Source organism: Nipponia nippon, unplaced genomic scaffold (assembly GCF_047370975.1).
Source record: "Nipponia nippon isolate SJK-2023a ecotype South Korea unplaced genomic scaffold, ASM4737097v1 scaffold_2, whole genome shotgun sequence".
In the NCBI taxonomy this organism is placed as follows: Eukaryota; Metazoa; Chordata; class Aves; order Pelecaniformes; family Threskiornithidae; genus Nipponia; species Nipponia nippon.
This window is the reverse complement of record NW_028262336.1, coordinates 35123327-35139450: the sequence shown is the minus strand read 5'-3', so window position 1 is coordinate 35139450 and position 16124 is coordinate 35123327. Positions and strand designations below refer to the sequence as shown.

The following is a 16124-nucleotide window of genomic DNA, read 5'->3' as shown; positions in this document are numbered from 1 at the left end:
TATCTCCAAATGCTAAATGTCTCCCGCATGCAAAGCTCCTCTGGCATCTGACGCTGCCATGAGCCCGCAGGTTCAGATTACCATCGCTACGTGGGATCGGTTGCGTTACAACTACTCTCTTCCCTCCCAAAGGTTGATATTCTGAAGGCGCTGGGTGTTGAAATTGTGCGGACCCCGTGCACCCGCTTCGATGCCCCAGAGTCTAACATTCGCGTTGCCTGGAAGCTGAAAAGTGAAATCCCAAACTCTCACATCCTGGACCAGGTAAACGCCGTTCCGCCGCCCACTCGCTTTCCAAACACGGTTTATAGCGTGTGCTCCAAGTCTGCCTGTGTTTGGGGGCTTCGCTCACACTGGCAACAGAGGCAGATTTCGTCAGCGTTTTATGGCGTTTGAAACTTAATCGCTCCTCTGCAAAGCACAGGGTGGCAGAAACAAAGTAAGGGACACTTCCAAACCCATAATACCCATGCCAAAGCCCGATGTGCGTGAGGCTGGGTTTTCTTGCACACTTGGAAGACTCCTCAAATTACTTCAGATTTAACTTTGACCTGAAACAATAACTTTTTATGCCTGGCTAGCAGCCTCTCTTCTGCCTCAAAAATAAGCCTCATGTTGTGAAGGGCAAACACCGTTGATTCACACCAGTGGTTCCTGCAGCACTGGGTCTTGTACGGGAGGGCACTTCTTCCTCTGGTCCAACCCCGTTGCGGGAAGGGATCCCTATAGTGGACAGGGAGCTCCTATAGTGCAGAAAAGACAGGGAAGACATAGTTTTCCTTCCTGTTAACAAAAAGGGAGCTCAATATCTGCATATGCTTTTCAGAAGCAGCCTGGTCTACGGGTGTGAACACGGGGCTGCACACATTTCAGTGCTGTACCTGTGTACTCCCTGTGGTAAATCCCTCTGTACAGGTAGGACAACTACTCTGGCCCATGTTTCCCAGCCACCTAACTTGCTGCACTGCCAGCCACAAATGCCCCTAAATGACAAAGCAGCTCCCAAAATTATATATATGACACTTGAAAGAAGTTTTCTAATATCACATTTGAAGAGGGATTTTTTTTGTTTGTTTTCTCAGCTTTTTAGTATTGTGGGGCTGTATTTTCAATTTTCTCAAGATAACAGAAAAGGCTAAAAATGTTTCTGTCTAAGCAATAGCTAAAATACTGAGGAGCTCTCCTGCGTCCAGCAGCTAGGGGTTTAACAAAACCACCAGATCCCATAAAACCTGGCAATGCAGCATGTGGGACAGCCATCCCCACACCAAATAGGCACCAAGTGCCAGAGAGTGAGTGTTTGTGGGCACGTTTAATCTTCCAGTGTGGACAAATCCCAAGTGTCCTTAGAAACCTGCCCCAAAGTGACAACCAGGAGGAATACCTGTGACCTGGCCTGGCCGGGTGGTGGTGCACCCCTCGCCAGGGAGTGGAGGGGGCAGTTGCAGACTCTGTGTAAAGCTCATCAGGAGCTATTGCTAGTTTGGTATTTGACCTATGCTTCACACAGTAACTCATGCTGTTCTCTGTTGAAATAAACAGTACCGAAATCCAAGCAACCCCCTGGCTCATTACGACACCACAGCTGAGGAGATCCTGGAGCAGTGTGAAGGTACTGGCTGTGCTGTTGTTTCCACATGCTGAGGATGGGCAGAGGGCTATAGCCCTCTCTGAGAGGCTTATTTTACATCATTTATTGAGCTAAATGTATAGAAGTGGCCAGAAGGGCCTCTGTAGATGAAGGTACCCTTGATAATATTGACATGCAGGGTGTAGCAACTTCACATAATCCACTCCAGATCCACCTGAGCCTGCAGGGCTTCCCTGCTATGGCCTCCTATTTCAAAAGTCAGAGGGAGGAGACCAGAGGCTTAACAAATTCAGGCTGTACCCAGGGAGGAAGAGCCCATCTCTCGATGGCAGCAACATCTCTGCAGCCTGTCAGCTGAGAGCACAAGATGGCCCAAGAGGCCTCCCTGGGGAATACAAGTCCATCAGGGCATGGCAGGCTGACCCAGCACACTCATTTGCAAATCAAAATAGACTGACACTTCACAGACTAATGACATTTGATGTGATAGCTGGGGGAGGATAAAGGATTATCTCAGTCCATGTCTGTGCAGATAGGGAGCACTGCAAAATGTAAAAAAGGCTTAAAGGTTTTAACTGGAAAGCAGTTATCATAACAGCAAAGCAGTCGGGTGGCAACAGGAACAAGAAAGTCCCAGCCTTCCCTCCACTACAACATTTAGATTTGCTCCTACTGGCTGCCAGCAGTGATAAGATAAATCCCTTTTTCCCAGTGCAGTTGCAACATAAGGCTCTGAAGGCCTGACTCTGCTCCTACCAGTCCTAAATCAGCATAATTCCATTGATGCCAGTGTGGCTACATCTGACCGATGCGGATGCCAGGGCAGAGCTCTGCCATCTCTCCATTGTGGATGCTAACACTAGCTGAAAAGCAGTGCCTGTTATTGATATTGTGCTGCTATTCACTTGCTTTGCTTCGATGTGGTGCAGTTTGAAAGGGCTGGAAGCGCTGAGATCCTCCCTCCCCCTTAAGCCAGTAGGTGCCAAAGACACAGAAATCATGGAGGCCACTAGGAGATCTGGAGGTCACCTTCAGCCCCCTGCGCTGAGGCAGGATCAGCTCTGCTCAGATCCTGCAAGCTCATCTGAGCTTCTCCCCAGGACCACATTTTGGCTGCTAGCATCCTTTCTGCACACGGTGTTCTAGCAGCCGAGGGAGACGGGCTTTGCAGCTGTGCAGGGCCCTGAATAAAGGGGAGACCGTGCTGGAGGCCGTGCTCAGTCCCTGCAAGCCTCTCTCTTCCCTGACCTGCAGGCAAGGTCGACATGGTGGTGATGGGTTCCGGCACAGGAGGCACTGTCACTGGCGTTGCCAGGAAGCTGAAGGAGAAGTGCCCCGACTGCAAGGTAAGCTGGGAGGCAGGGCTGCCCACTGGGAGTCCTGGCCGCTCTGGGTTTTCCTGCTTGTGCTTTTGATCAAGCCTAACCCCACAGCTCACTGAGCTAGCAGTTGTTTTCTCCACCTATTTGTTTTTTCACAGCGAGCTTGGCTTTTGTTGGAAGCAATTTGGTGTTACGCTCAGCTTGACCTAGATTCATCCCAGTGCCTTAGATGTCAAAGACTCCACAGCCCCATTACTGATCCCATCCTGCCTGGTGCCCTGCCCTTTGCAGGACACTGTCAGACGTCCCCCGCAGAAGTGGTTGGCCCAGCTGACAGCATTACTGTTCCTGCTCCTGGTTAACATGCCTGCTGAAAGTTTCTGCCCCGGCAGCTCCGTGCAGAGGGGGCAGACTGTGCAAGTGCTTCTCATGCGCCATTGCAAAAGCCTCCATGCTCTATGGTTGACACCAGTCATAGATGCTCGCTCTGCAGAGCCTGTGCTTCAAGGCGGACTGGGGGCTTGACAGTTACTGCCTCCCCAGCGTAGGTGGCGTGCGAGCAATCCCTGATCCACCAGAGGCAAATTGAGATGGTGTGGACCCAGCCACTGAGGGACCTGGGCATGAGATAACATCGCTGACTGCTTGAAGCTGCATGTGGAGCAGTGTCACCATCCCTTCTTAAGCTGAGTGTTGAGGGAGGCAACCTCAGCCCAGACATAAAGCTATAAGCAACCAGGGAGGTGCCACTGTCAGCCAGCACAGCTAGATCCAGAAAGGATGTCTGTAGCCATGGGTTTCCACAGGTTTGAGCTAGCTGGCTGGCTTTGCGCTGGAGCAGATTAAGGAGCACTCACGCTATTCTAAGGGTTGAGCTTTGGAAGTAGCAGGCTCTGCCAAAGGGGTGATGACAAACACCTTGAGAGTGATAACATTTTAAGCCACCAGTCACTTCTGCAGCAGCTGAACACTACCTAGGATCTATTTAAAAAGCCAATGGGAAACAGTACCCTTTTATCCTGGAAGCTCTCCATGCTGCCAGTGGATCGGAAGATTAATGAATATCATGGGAAGGAAAACATTGCTGATAAGGGCATGGGTATTTTTTCTTTGAGTTGTGTGTTTGACTATTTCTGAACTCCCTTTGTGGTTTAACAAAACTTCCTTCCCTCAAAGATCATTGGCGTAGATCCTGATGGCTCCATTGTCGCTCTGCCCAGTGAGATGAACAGGACGAACACCACAACCATCGAAGTGGAGGGCATTGGGCATGACTTTATCCCTACTGTCCTTGACAGATCAGTAAGTAGCTGTGTGATGAAAGGCCGCTGTCTGATCCTTGGCTTTGCACCCAGCCTACTCCCAAGTTCACAGGTAGCCAGCTCTGGCACCCGGCTGTGGCCCAGCCCTAAGGTGACTTGTGTACCTTCCCAGTGCAGAACAAGCTGTTGTGGGGGGACTGGGACCCCAGCACTAAAGCATCTCTCTCAGTAAATCTGATCATAACTGACCTACAAGGAGAAGACTTATACAGGGGCAAACAAGGAATATGCCACAGTACCAGCCACCTCAGCTCAGCCTCACTAATGTTCAGAGCATGCCTCTTGTACTGCGATCACACAGAAGAGGTCAGTGCTGAGGCTGCTCTTCATCACGCTAGGGTTTCCTGAGCCTTTGCTGTTGTAGGCAGAAACCCTGCACCATTTATGGGCTGGAAGACAAGATCCAGGCTATGTAAAACAACTGATCATGAACCTCATACAGCTTCTTGTCAAGTTTCTTCTTTGTGTATCAGTTGCCACCCGGCACAGAGCATTAAAGCCCGAAGTCAAGCTGCCTGTGCTCCCCCTGCCTCATTCGTAGAAAGGTCCCCCACAGCCTCCGAGCCCAGATTCTTTCTGTTTCCAGGTGTTGCAGTAACTACATCTCTGCTGTCTGCACATGGCTTTAGAGTTTTGACCTGTAGTGACCCAAAACTCTTTTTGTAGTTGGATCTGGTTTTGCCTGATAAAATCTTGACCATTAATGTAGCCTAGCCCGGGACATCATGAACACCATATCCTGACTCTGGACCTCTCAAACATCCCTAACTCTCCAAGGAAAGTGTGCTGGCTGGAAAGGCTAGAGTAGGTGCCTGCAAGCAAGGACACACGCTCTGGACTGAGGATGCCCTGAGAAATGCATTTGTTTTCAAGTGTGAAAAGCAGCTCAAAGCTGCCAGATGTTGTAGGCATCAGCACCACGGCATGCCTCACAGGCTCACGGCAGCCTGAAATAACAATTCCAGAAACCAACCTTCTTGCTTTCTCTTCAGGTGGTTGATCAGTGGTATAAATGCAACGACAGAGACTCGTTCCTCATGTCTCGCAGGCTGATTAGAGAGGAGGGATTATTGTGCGGTAAGCACCAATGACAACAGTTGCTTCTCTTAAATTTTTTGAACCTCATCCTTTTGGGACCAAAATGCTTCGAGGTAGGTGCTCTCTGCATTTTGTGTCTGCTAGGTTAACAGGGCTGAATGGCCGAACCCTAAACTGGTGTGTAGGTCACTGTAGACTTCAGAGGTGTGGGAGTGAGTCCGTGGTCTGGGATCTGACTCATAAGCCACAATAATTATAGAAGCAATAACTCTCCTCTTACTGGAGCACTTTTGCACATGGAACTGGATCTTCAGGCCTAACTCTGTGCGGTGTAGTATTACATGAGATGAAGAGAGGATTAATGGGACTCGTGGCAGGACAAGTGGGCTAAAAGTGTCACTCCGCTAACAACTCTGCGAGGCTGTACTGTCGTTGAACGGTTGCCACACTAGAGGTGCCAGGTTTGGACCAGGAAAGTTTGAAAGTAAAGAAAGTGTAAGATGTTCTTACTGAGTATTCCTCCCTGTGCCAACGAGCTGTAAGTGATCCCACCAGCTTTCCAAAATGAACAACTGCCCTCAGACAAACCCTGCCTGTACCCTAAGAGTCTCTACACAGCATCAGTGTTTTTCAGCCTTCCCTGCCACCGAGCAGATAGCTATAGATTTGCGTCCAGGACCAGACAATACGTAGGCTTTTAGTTTCAGCTGATAAAAGTCCTGAGCGCTCACATCCAGGGAGTTTTGAAAAAGATCAGGCCATTTGTAATGAAACGCTTAAATGTTGATTTAACCTAGCAGGCACAGTCACTGTGTTTCAACAGAAACCACTTGCTGAACTCAACTATAATTTGTGAATAGCTTCATGTTCCCTGAACTGCATTTTTCAGGGCCTTTGCTCATTTGTTTGAAAAATGTGACCCAGTGCTAATTAACCTGCTGTAAAATACGTGCTGCCTTGAATGCAGTGTGTAATTGGCACACAGATAGTGGAATGTGTTTGACTTCCAGTACTCGAACTACCGGTGGAAGAATTGCCTCTGTAAAGCAGGGACCTGCTTTCCCTACGTGCAGCAAACCACATGCGTGCACACAGACACAGGGAGCATTTAAGTCTTCCCATCACGTTGGCCTGGTATTCCAAGCATGAATGTAATGTTTATGGTTTTTTCAGTCTTTACAATGCATTTAAAGCCAATCTTTGATTGCCAAATATGTCAGCCAGAAGCTCTAGATTTGGCATGGTCTTCTCCTCACCCAAAGGAAAGGTGTGGCATGGGCAGCAGTGATATGAATGGCCTCGTATTGAACCTTTCAGCCCTTGGCCTGCCCTCAGAGTCACCACAAGATGTGGCTCATGAAGTTCATAAGGTGGCTCTTATATTGCCTCATAAGCCCACTGCCAAGAGCCACCATATGAACACATCCCTTCAGTCCCTACCTCTTCCTGACCCTAAAACCTACTGTGGGGCCGATTGTCCTCCCACTCCCAGTGTCTTCAGCTGCCCTGGTGTATGAGGTGCCACCTCTGCTACCGCTTGGTGTCAGTGCCCCTGGTAGCATTAGGCAGGGCAGCACTGTGCCCTGCGCACCACGACTGTGGCCCTGCACCCTGGGCAGCCCCAATGCTTGTCTCTCTTTTCTTGGTACCCATCCAGGTGGCAGCTCAGGCAGTGCCATGTCCATCGCCGTGCAGGCTGCCAAGGACCTGAAGGAAGGTCAGCGCTGCGTCGTCATCCTGCCCGACTCCGTCAGGAACTACATGTGAGTTTCTCGCTTCCTCGCCTGCTTTTTGGCAGCGGAGTAGGAGCTCCCATAGCCTTCTCCCCACCCTGTCTGCATATGGCCCAGTTTGGGGCCATGGGGCCCTTCGGTGACATGAACTTAGCGCTGCTGAGCCCAGGTGGTGTGGGTTGCTGGAGAGCCACCCTGGTAAGTCTGATAGCATGGCACTCGAAGTGAGCCCAGAGCTGGGAGTCTCCCTCGAGCAGCTCACAGGAAAAAAAAACAAACAAAATCAACAGAGAGAAATAGCATACTGCTGTGGCAAGCGCCAGGGACTGGGTGTTGGGACACTTGGGTTGTATTTCTTCTTGTCACTGACTTACTGCACGGACAGGAATCAGTCAAGCTACGGTTTTTGAACTTGCATGCCTAAAGTTAGGAAGGCAAATAGCTGGCATGCTTCTAAGAGTTACTGAGCACCCGCAGCTCCCGTTGACCTTAAAAGGGGCTAAGAGCAGCCAGCTGCAAAAATCATGGGAGCCCTGGGGCAGTGCTGCGGTCTAGTGCATGAAACAAAGCACGACTTCTTCTGGAAGGCTCACAGACTCGCTCTTTGTTGGTGATTTCTAGGTCCAAATTTTTGAATGATAAGTGGATGATAAAAAATGGTTTCCTAAATGACGTCCAGGAGCACAAGCCTTGGTAAGATAACTTCCGCCGGTATAAACAGTGCTAAGGGAATCAGCTTTCTGAGTCTGGAAATTATTATCTTCAAAGGAAAGTATTATCTTTTAGTATTTAGAAAAAAATGCAGTTAAGTCTGGATCCCGCTGGGGAGGCTGTAATGTCAGCTCCTCTCTTTTGACTGGTTAGGTATCCCCATTCTCCAATCAAAGTCTATAAAGGAGCCATTTCTGTCTCAAAGTTGCTGATGCCCTCCCACGTGGCAGTCATTATCCAGACCACCTAAACTCTGCCGAGCAGAATGGCTGAGGTGGACATCTAGCTCCACTCAAAACCTTCTCTCTCTACTCCACAGCCAATGTTCAAAGGAACATTGGTCTGGCAGGGAGATGGGTCCCTCCTGTAGCAAGCACCCTTTCAAACAGCTCTGGGGGTCTTTTCAGGCAGAGACCAGTAAATTTTCACTTTCCAGGGCTGCAGGCCAGAAAAGATGACCAGCTCAGTTCTCTCCTGTGTGCCATGGGGAAAGAACCCCCACAAGGCAGGGAATCACAGACAAGCTGCTGATGCCAGTTGACATGTGGCTGGGCAAATGCTGGTTGTTTAGAAAGTGCCTAGTCTCACTTTAAAGACAGCAGGTGATGTCACCTGCTCCTTTGGGTTACTATAACCAAAGGTTATTGCAAAATATTTCCTAAAAACTTAATACATTTCTAAGGACTCTCATGCCTGGTTAGAATTGCTCTTGGCCCTTCCAGCCTCTGCCATTGCCCTGCCTTTTCTGCAAGGACAAAGGGCTGAGATGAGTTGGGAGTTGCCTGTTGTCCCCAGCAAACAAGCATAGCTTATCCCTTGTAAGTCACAGGAGCATCTCTGCCAGGCTCTCTCCTGGAAGAGCTGCAAATGCTGCATTTTGAGGACCAAGGATACAAACCAAATAAGTAAAACTGGTAGGCCTCCACTCATGAGCTTGAAGTGAAGACCTCAGTAGCTTCCTTGGATTCGGGACAGCTCAGCACCTTGCCAACTGCTGGCCTCAGCCCTGCCTCTGGAGTTGTATGAACACCAGGCATAGGCAAAGCTTGGCTTCAACAAGACCTGGCCATGGTGGACTTGTAGTGTTACTGCTTTGGGATAGGAGTGGGGTGAGCTTTGTAGGCAGGCAGAATATAACCATATGGTTGTTCTCATCTCTACTGCCCTTGCCTCCCTGAGCAAGGCCCACAGCCGCACAGCGGCGAGTAACAGCTTGGTGCTGCCATTTGTCTTTCAACAGGTGGTGGAACATCAAGGTGCAGAAACTGAATCTCTCAGCCCCTCTCATTCTCCTCCCAGAAGTCAGCTGTCAAAAGGCAATTGAGATCCTCCAGGAGAAGGGATACGACCAAGCTCCTGTTGTTGCTGAATCAGGGTAACTATTTTTACTCATTACAGAGATGGCCATTGACATAGAAAAGCAGCCATGATGAAACTAAAGAGAAAAAGTTCCATTTACTGATCCAGTGACGGGGCTCTTGTGTTGAATTCTGTGACACATATTTTTAAAATATCATCTGCCTCCTTGTGAAGATTCATCAAGAAAACTCCCTGCAAATGAGCTAGTTAAAGTGAAAGCCAAATCCAGGACCCACCAGACTCAGCAGAGGCTGGATCAGTGCACAGGCAAGGGGAGGCCAGAGGAAAGGTGAGGGCTGGGTGGGAAACCCACACAAAAAAGCAACTGGAGAGCTCACAAGTTTTCCTTCTCCCAGCTGCTAAGTCCTGGATGGCAGTACAGACTTTAACTACTGTTAAACCAACAGCTTGGTGAGGACAAGGATCTTCTTGTCCTGTTCAGATGAGAAAGCTGGTGCCTCCTGCTGATGGCAAGCAGCAATTTAGTCACTGACTTCAAGGGGAGCAGTTCAGCCCCTACATAAAACATGTGCCTAACCTCAGATCTGACCTGTTGGAAAACTCCCTATTCCCTTACAGACTTATTTTGGGAATGGTGACCCTCAGCAACACCCTCACCTCGGTGCTGGCTGGAAAAGCACAGTTCTCAGACCCCGTTACGAAGGTCATCTACGACCAGTTCTCAAAGGTACCGCTAAGGCTGTGGCTGGTGTCAACCTCTGTCCAGGATGGGGAGAGGTGCACCACCACCCTGAGGTGTGAGAGGACCTGGGAGAAGAGGTCAATGAAAAGGCAGAGTGATGAAGGTAGAGAGAGTTGGGGAGGATGACAGAGATGAGAGTAAGGACAGGCACCTACAAAAATGCTGCTGAGCCTGTGGGGTGCTGACATGGGAGCTTTCATACCAGGAGCAAAGCACGTGAATGTCCACCCCCAATCTTACACTGTTAGAGGATTTCGTCCAGCTGGGAGATCAGCACCCTCTGAAATCAGAGCCCAGCTTTTGCCAGGGCTCAGCAGGGCTGGGGCAACAGCCACGGGCTCTGACGGGACACAGGGCAGGTCCTGTGGGCGTGCAGGGGAGGGATGCCTGGGTCAAACGGCCATCAGTGGTCCAGAGGTAAATGGTCCAGAGTGAGGCAAATGGATGGTGTTCTAGGGGAGCTGGAGCCATCATCTCATGCTGGCCCATGGAGGCCCTTTGGGCTGGGGAAAGACAGCACTGTACTTCAGCTACAGCAAAGCCAGGTTTGCGGGTTGCCTGCACCCTGTCCCATGTCCCCAAAACAGTGCAGGTGGGTGAGGCACACCCGATCCCGGTCCAACTGGGTGCTGCCCTGCCCACTCACGGCTACAGTCAGGCAGGAGTCAGGCTCCACACCACTGTCCTTTAAATGTGAAGTGAAACGTAAAATGTCTCTTTTTGTCCTGTTTAGATTGGCCTGGAGGACAGCCTCGGGAAGCTTTCCTGCATCCTGGAGAATGACCATTTTGCTATCGTCGTACACCAGCAAATGCAGTGTAGGTATCTGCAGACACACTGTACAGGCTTTGCACAAATGTTTGAGAGGGGAGAGGGAAATTATCAAACTGATCGTGGTAGGTATCAGCCCAGCTGCTCCACGTGTGCAGCCCCTGAGCCTTTGCAGGACGGATTTCTGCCCCATGGCTCTGCAAAGCCCTGGAACTGCCAACTATTCACCCATTTCCTTTCCTGATACCACAGGCATGAGGGGAGGGGGGGGAAGCCTTAACCCCATGAGCCTGGGACCAGCACAAGATAAAACTTAGGTGGAATTCAGGCATGTAAGTGCAAGGGAACAAACTACACAGTCTGCGTCCCACTGCTTAAGGACCTTCTGCTATGCATGCCCAGAGGCTGTGCCATCTTCTCTGAACGCCACTCTTCCTACTCACCGCCCCTGGAGATGCAGCCAAGAGATGTCCTTATGCCTGTGTGCCCTGAGAGGGCTGGGTAAATTGATATGCTAAGGGCCTCTCACACTGGGTGCTATCAGACACCCACCCTGGACGTCCAGGGTAAGTTGAGAAAGCCAAAAACAAATATGTTGGACCGTGAGCAAGCCCTTGTGGCAGGGGCACATGAGTCGGGAGTCAGGAGGCACAACGCACGCTGATGTGTGCAGCCTGAGGCATCCATGTGTGAGCCTTACCTGGACCATGGCTGGGTATAGGGATGCCCCGAGAATTCAGGAGCACTATTAGACTAGTCCAATAATTTGGAGCAGCTTTGGTTTATTCTCAAACCACTGTGCAGCCACCCCCTCCCCAGTGAAGCAAGCAGGCTCAGTAGAGTCACGTGCAGTAAGACCACGTTAGCATGAGGGTTGCTGACACATCGATGGCAGCAGGGATCACACCTTGTTGCTCCTCTGACTGAAACATGTACAGTGGCAGGTGCTGTTCTGCAAATCTGACCTAACACACCTTTCCAGTAAAATTATACCATAAAACTTCTAGAAGTACAAATTTGGCCTTATCTCGAGGGAGATGCTTTGTTTAAAATGTTAGCAACATGAAAAAAGCAGTCAGAAGACCCATGTTTAGGTCTTCTAAATTAGAGCTGAAGGGTGTAATTATGCTGATTTGATGGGATTACACACTGAATGTGCAAAGCATTCCTGTGGTGAGCAACACGCGATACTGTGCTGTATCAACTGCCAGCGAAGGGCTGCCTGCTGAACTCGGAGCCTCCGAAACCCACTGTGCACAAACACCCCAGCCCCTCTGCTTGTGTCTCTGTGGCCTGCCGCCCCGAAGCCCCATCAGCTCTAAAGCTGGCTTGCAAGTGCAACCGTGTTCCCACAAAACGTCGCAAACCAAAGTCTCTCATTCAAAACTGCCTTTGATGCACGTTTCCAATTCTCTCACCAAAAATAATGCTAGGCAGAATTTCCTTTCTCAGCTATGTTGTCATAAAACGACGAAAATCTATTTTGTATCACATTTCAATATAAATTGAATGGTATCTGCAAATTAAATGGTACCCACCAAAAAATATCAGCCAGCTGTACGCAGTGCCTCTTGCTCTGGTTTTTAAACAACACCTATTTTCTTTTCCAGAGCTGCTGTTTTTAATGCTGCCACAGTTACCCCTTATTTATTACTTTCTTCCCACACCTTCGGAGCTTGCATTTTATCTTGTGTTTGGACTCTGGTGGCTAGTTTTAGTTTTATTTAAGAAAACATTTATCAGATAGTTAAAGCAATTGTTGCAATGCTGCTTTATTAATGGTGGTGTGGGACGTTATGAGAACAGAGCAGAAAGTGTCTCACTGCTGCTCTTAAAGAGTCTCATTTGTTTGGCCTGAAAAGTTTTGTGGTGATAGAAGCAGGACTGGAACAGAGGCCGGGTAAAAACAACTGGGAAATTAAATTTCCTGCTCTGGTAAAGGGTGCATTATTTGCAGCTAAAACCTCCCTGACGTGATCCCGGTAACTTGACCGAGGCTGCGTCAGTCATTGCTGTTGAGGCACAGCAGAGACAGCTGCTGTCCCCGTTAAGGTTTTCTCTTAATAAACAAATAGCAGCCTCTGCACAGCTGTGGGGTTTTTTTTCTTCTTCTTCTTTTTTCCACTAAACTGGAATTTTCTCTGCTTACAGTCAATGGAAATGGCAGTTCCTTCATGAAGCAGATGGTGTTTGGTGTGGTCACAGCGATGGACCTCCTCACCTTCGTCAGCAGAAATGACAAGAAGTAGCACAGCAGCTTGGCTGCACCCACCTCCACTCCTCCCGCAGGGCCAGCTGCTCCCCCTGAGCCTGAACCACCCGGCCGAGGGTGCTTTCTGGTCTAATCCAGCTGATAGTTTCTCAAAATGACTAGGTGAAAATTGTAATGTAATAACCATTTGTCCGCTAAATGCCACCCAGAATATCACTAAAGAGAAGATAACTAAAGAAATTGCGTTTAATAGCCATGTGTGGTTACACAGAGCTTCCCAGGGCTGGAGAGGTAACGTGGCGGGAAGGGGATGGTTTTTATTGCCCAGATTTTAGCAGGTGGGGGTTTTGGTGTGTTTGTAGCAGTAGGTATCTATGCACTGCCGCTGTCACAGCTGCTGCAAGTCACCCTGGTCCCACGGGGGCTGGAGCCTGTCTCCACCATGAGAAGCTCCAGTCTTCGTTGAGGGCTGGGGGCAAGCCACAGCACAGCTGCACCCTCCTGCTCCTCTCCACCCCTCACAGGGAGGGCTGCAGGCACCCCCCAGGAGACCCTCCTTCTCACCCCGGGCTCCATTTGGGGGCCAAGGAGGCAGCTTCTGCCTCCCCTCCCCAGGGGCGAGTGGGAGAGGCAGGGCCCCAGCGGAGCGACGAGGAGGGGAGTGGGTGGGACATGGCACCCTGGTAGGCGAAAGGTGGGGAGCAGGGCAGGCACGGGCCGGGGGGCCGGGAAGGGACAGCTGAGGGCTGTGATGGGTACGGGGTACAAGGTGCTGGACTGGTGGGGAATGATGGCTCCTGTAGCAGCAACCAGCCTTTGGAAAGCACCTTCCTCACATTTGGGGGAGCTGGTGGCACCGAGCGTCTCGCGCACGGTCCTGCAGGAGGGGGCAGTGAACCAAAACCATTCAAGAAGTAAAGACTCATTCTCATGCTATAGTAACTGGGAGAGGGGATACAGCTGCATCCCCGTGTCCCGTAACAGCCATCTCATGAATACGCATCCCGAGAGCTCATTATCAAGGGGTAGAGGTGAAGGAGAGGCTGATCTTAATTTTGCTGTCAGAGTATCATGTTCCAGGAACTGATAATGAAGATCATAAGAGCCACATGCCATGGCTGCAAAAAACATAGATGAAAGCAAATAGGAAAGGAGGGCTGTGGGACCAAACCGAAGCACCGTTGAAACCCGGTTTGGGGGAGTTGCTCCCAAAACATGTAAGAGCTCTGCAGTCTTTCCATATGTCTTGGGAGCTGCTCCAAGGGGACAACAACCAATTCTGATTTTGGCTAGGCCATACCTTCAGTCTAATCTAGTTTGTACGAGACTTTTATTAAATTATAGAATGCTGAAGTATTTATATTTAGGAAGAGTGTCTCTGCTGTCTTTTGTTTCCTGAGTAACACATGCTTGAAGAAGACCTTCTGCGAGTTTTTGCTTGAGTAATAACCATATTTGTCCAGAAAAAGTAAAAAATTATTAGATCAGCCTCACTGTATAGCATTTATTTTAGCAACTCAGTTGCAAACTGAAGGGTATTAGTCCATGCCTGTATTCCAAACTCGCATGAGTAAGTCTTAAAATGCCCCATAACTCCATGAAGTGCAGAACTCAGTCTGAATCTGGACACTTTGAAGCCTGGGACATGCCAGAGCCTTTCTGATGACCCTAAGTGTAATACGTCCTCCTGCGTAGCAAGCCTGGCTGCAAGAGATGGAGGGGAGATTTGCCTCCGCCCAACAGCCAGGGGCACCTCTATCTTTGCAGGGAGCTCCCCTTCACTGGGGATTGGGACCCTCCCCTCCAGTCCCCAGGTCCTCCACCTCCTATGCGAGTACCCCAATGGGATGGCTCTTGTCCCGAAGGCAGCTCATGAGTTTTAAGGTCAGGTATGAGATGACACCTTGGGCTGCTCCAGAGACATGGGCACCTTCGAGGGGGTGACCTGCCTGTGCCTAGAGACTGCTGCCACCCTGCCCCAGAACAAGCCCTGCTATGTGCACATGGACATAGGTCCCTGCATGCTGGGCAGGTCTCTCCCAGGGGGTTAGAGAAACTTTAAGGTGCCTGGGTCGCACCCGAGAGCTTTGCAGCAGGAATGAGAGCTCCAGGCTGCTGCTGCGTGTGTGCAACAACAGCTTAAGGCAGTTCTGCTTTTGGTCTAGCAGTACCAAGGCTGTGGGGGACAAGCAATTCTCATGGGCTGTCCTCTCAGAAATTGCGTATGTTTATGCCAAAGATGTTCCACTACTGTGAGTCTGAACAGAAAAAAAAACAATATTTGACACGTTCAACTGAATGTTTGCTTGCAGAGCAGGCTGCTGCCCGGTGAGCTGAGTGTGCAGTGTGAGGGGCTGTGCGCTCACCTGGGCGTGCAAAATGTGGCAGCTCTGAAAAAACAGCCAGCTGAAAACTCACGTGACGGGCTAACAGCAGGTAATGATAGCCCAGGCTTCTGCTGCTCTGAGCCTCTTTGCAGTCCACACCACCCTTACGGCTTAGCCCAAACCCCAGCGCTCCCAGCAGCAGCAGCAGCAGCAGCAGCAGCAGCAGTGGAGCTGCGGGGCGGTGGCTGCCAGCTGCAGGCAGGCTGCAGGACAGACAGCTGCACTTCAGTGGAGGTGAAGTAACTGCTGAATAGTCACCACGAATATTTACAATGGCTTCTGTATGTTAACTATGAGTGTGGGAACTAACCAAGTTGGGCACAAGCTCCAGACGTTTCGGGATTGCTCCACCTGGGCTGGAGCCAGCCTTGACGAGATGCTCCCAAGGCCCCTGGCCCCTGCTTCCAGCAGGCACATCCCATGGTGGCATTGCCCTGGCCAGGGATGTCAGCGTTGCATCTGCTGGAGTTTGCCACAGACTGTGACCCTGAGGATGCAAATGCACCCCACAGCACGCACCAGGGCAGAGCGCTGCCCCACCGGCACCCCGGCGTGCTGGGTTGGGCATACAGGGTGGTAAGAGGGACCAGCTGCTGCTATCCTGCCCGCTGTGACTCTGGGGTGGAAAAGGCCTCAGCAAGCAGGGGAGGAGGTTTCACTTGCCTTGCCAGCAGAAATCCCTGCAGGACCTGTAAAGACACGCCCTTACACAGCGTCAGTGGCGGCAGCGGGACCAAGAGCCGAGCGTTGCACCCGCAGCCCGCTGTCCCTTCTCCCTGCGTCCCCAGGGCTACCCTCCAGCAGTGACAACCCCAGGGGTCCCACATATCTACCAGAGGAGTGGGGATTTTCAGGCTTAAGGAGCCATGAGAGGGCAGCGACAGGAGGGTGAGGGCCAGGCAGTGTGGTGCCCAGCTCCGGTGCAGGAGCAGGGCCCTGGTCCTACATCACCAGCCCACGCTCTTCTCCAAACAC

The 16124-nt window shown here is 50.6% G+C and overlaps 1 protein-coding gene across 5 annotated transcripts in view; it reads left to right on the top strand.

The window, feature by feature from the left end:
- LOC104020846 (cystathionine beta-synthase) overlaps positions 1 to 16124 on the top strand; it is a 38748-nt gene that overhangs the window by 21965 nt on the left and 659 nt on the right. For 4 of the 5 annotated variants that reach the window (XM_087757015.1, XM_087757018.1, XM_087757017.1 and 1 more), the window contains 11 exons: positions 133 to 264; positions 1543 to 1612; positions 2846 to 2937; positions 4090 to 4215; positions 5228 to 5312; positions 6931 to 7036; positions 7628 to 7699; positions 8958 to 9092; positions 9656 to 9764; positions 10513 to 10597; positions 12702 to 13082. In XM_087757015.1, coding sequence (XP_087613141.1) covers positions 133 to 264; positions 1543 to 1612; positions 2846 to 2937; positions 4090 to 4215; positions 5228 to 5312; positions 6931 to 7036; positions 7628 to 7699; positions 8958 to 9092; positions 9656 to 9764; positions 10513 to 10597; positions 12702 to 12799 — 1110 coding nt within the window. In that variant the 3' untranslated portion in view covers positions 12800 to 13082. Of the gene's footprint in view, positions 1 to 132; positions 265 to 1542; positions 1613 to 2845; positions 2938 to 4089; positions 4216 to 5227; positions 5313 to 6930; positions 7037 to 7627; positions 7700 to 8957; positions 9093 to 9655; positions 9765 to 10512; positions 10598 to 12701; positions 13083 to 16124 lie in introns of those variants that run through there. The other variant, XR_015704649.1, reaches the window with a different exon arrangement.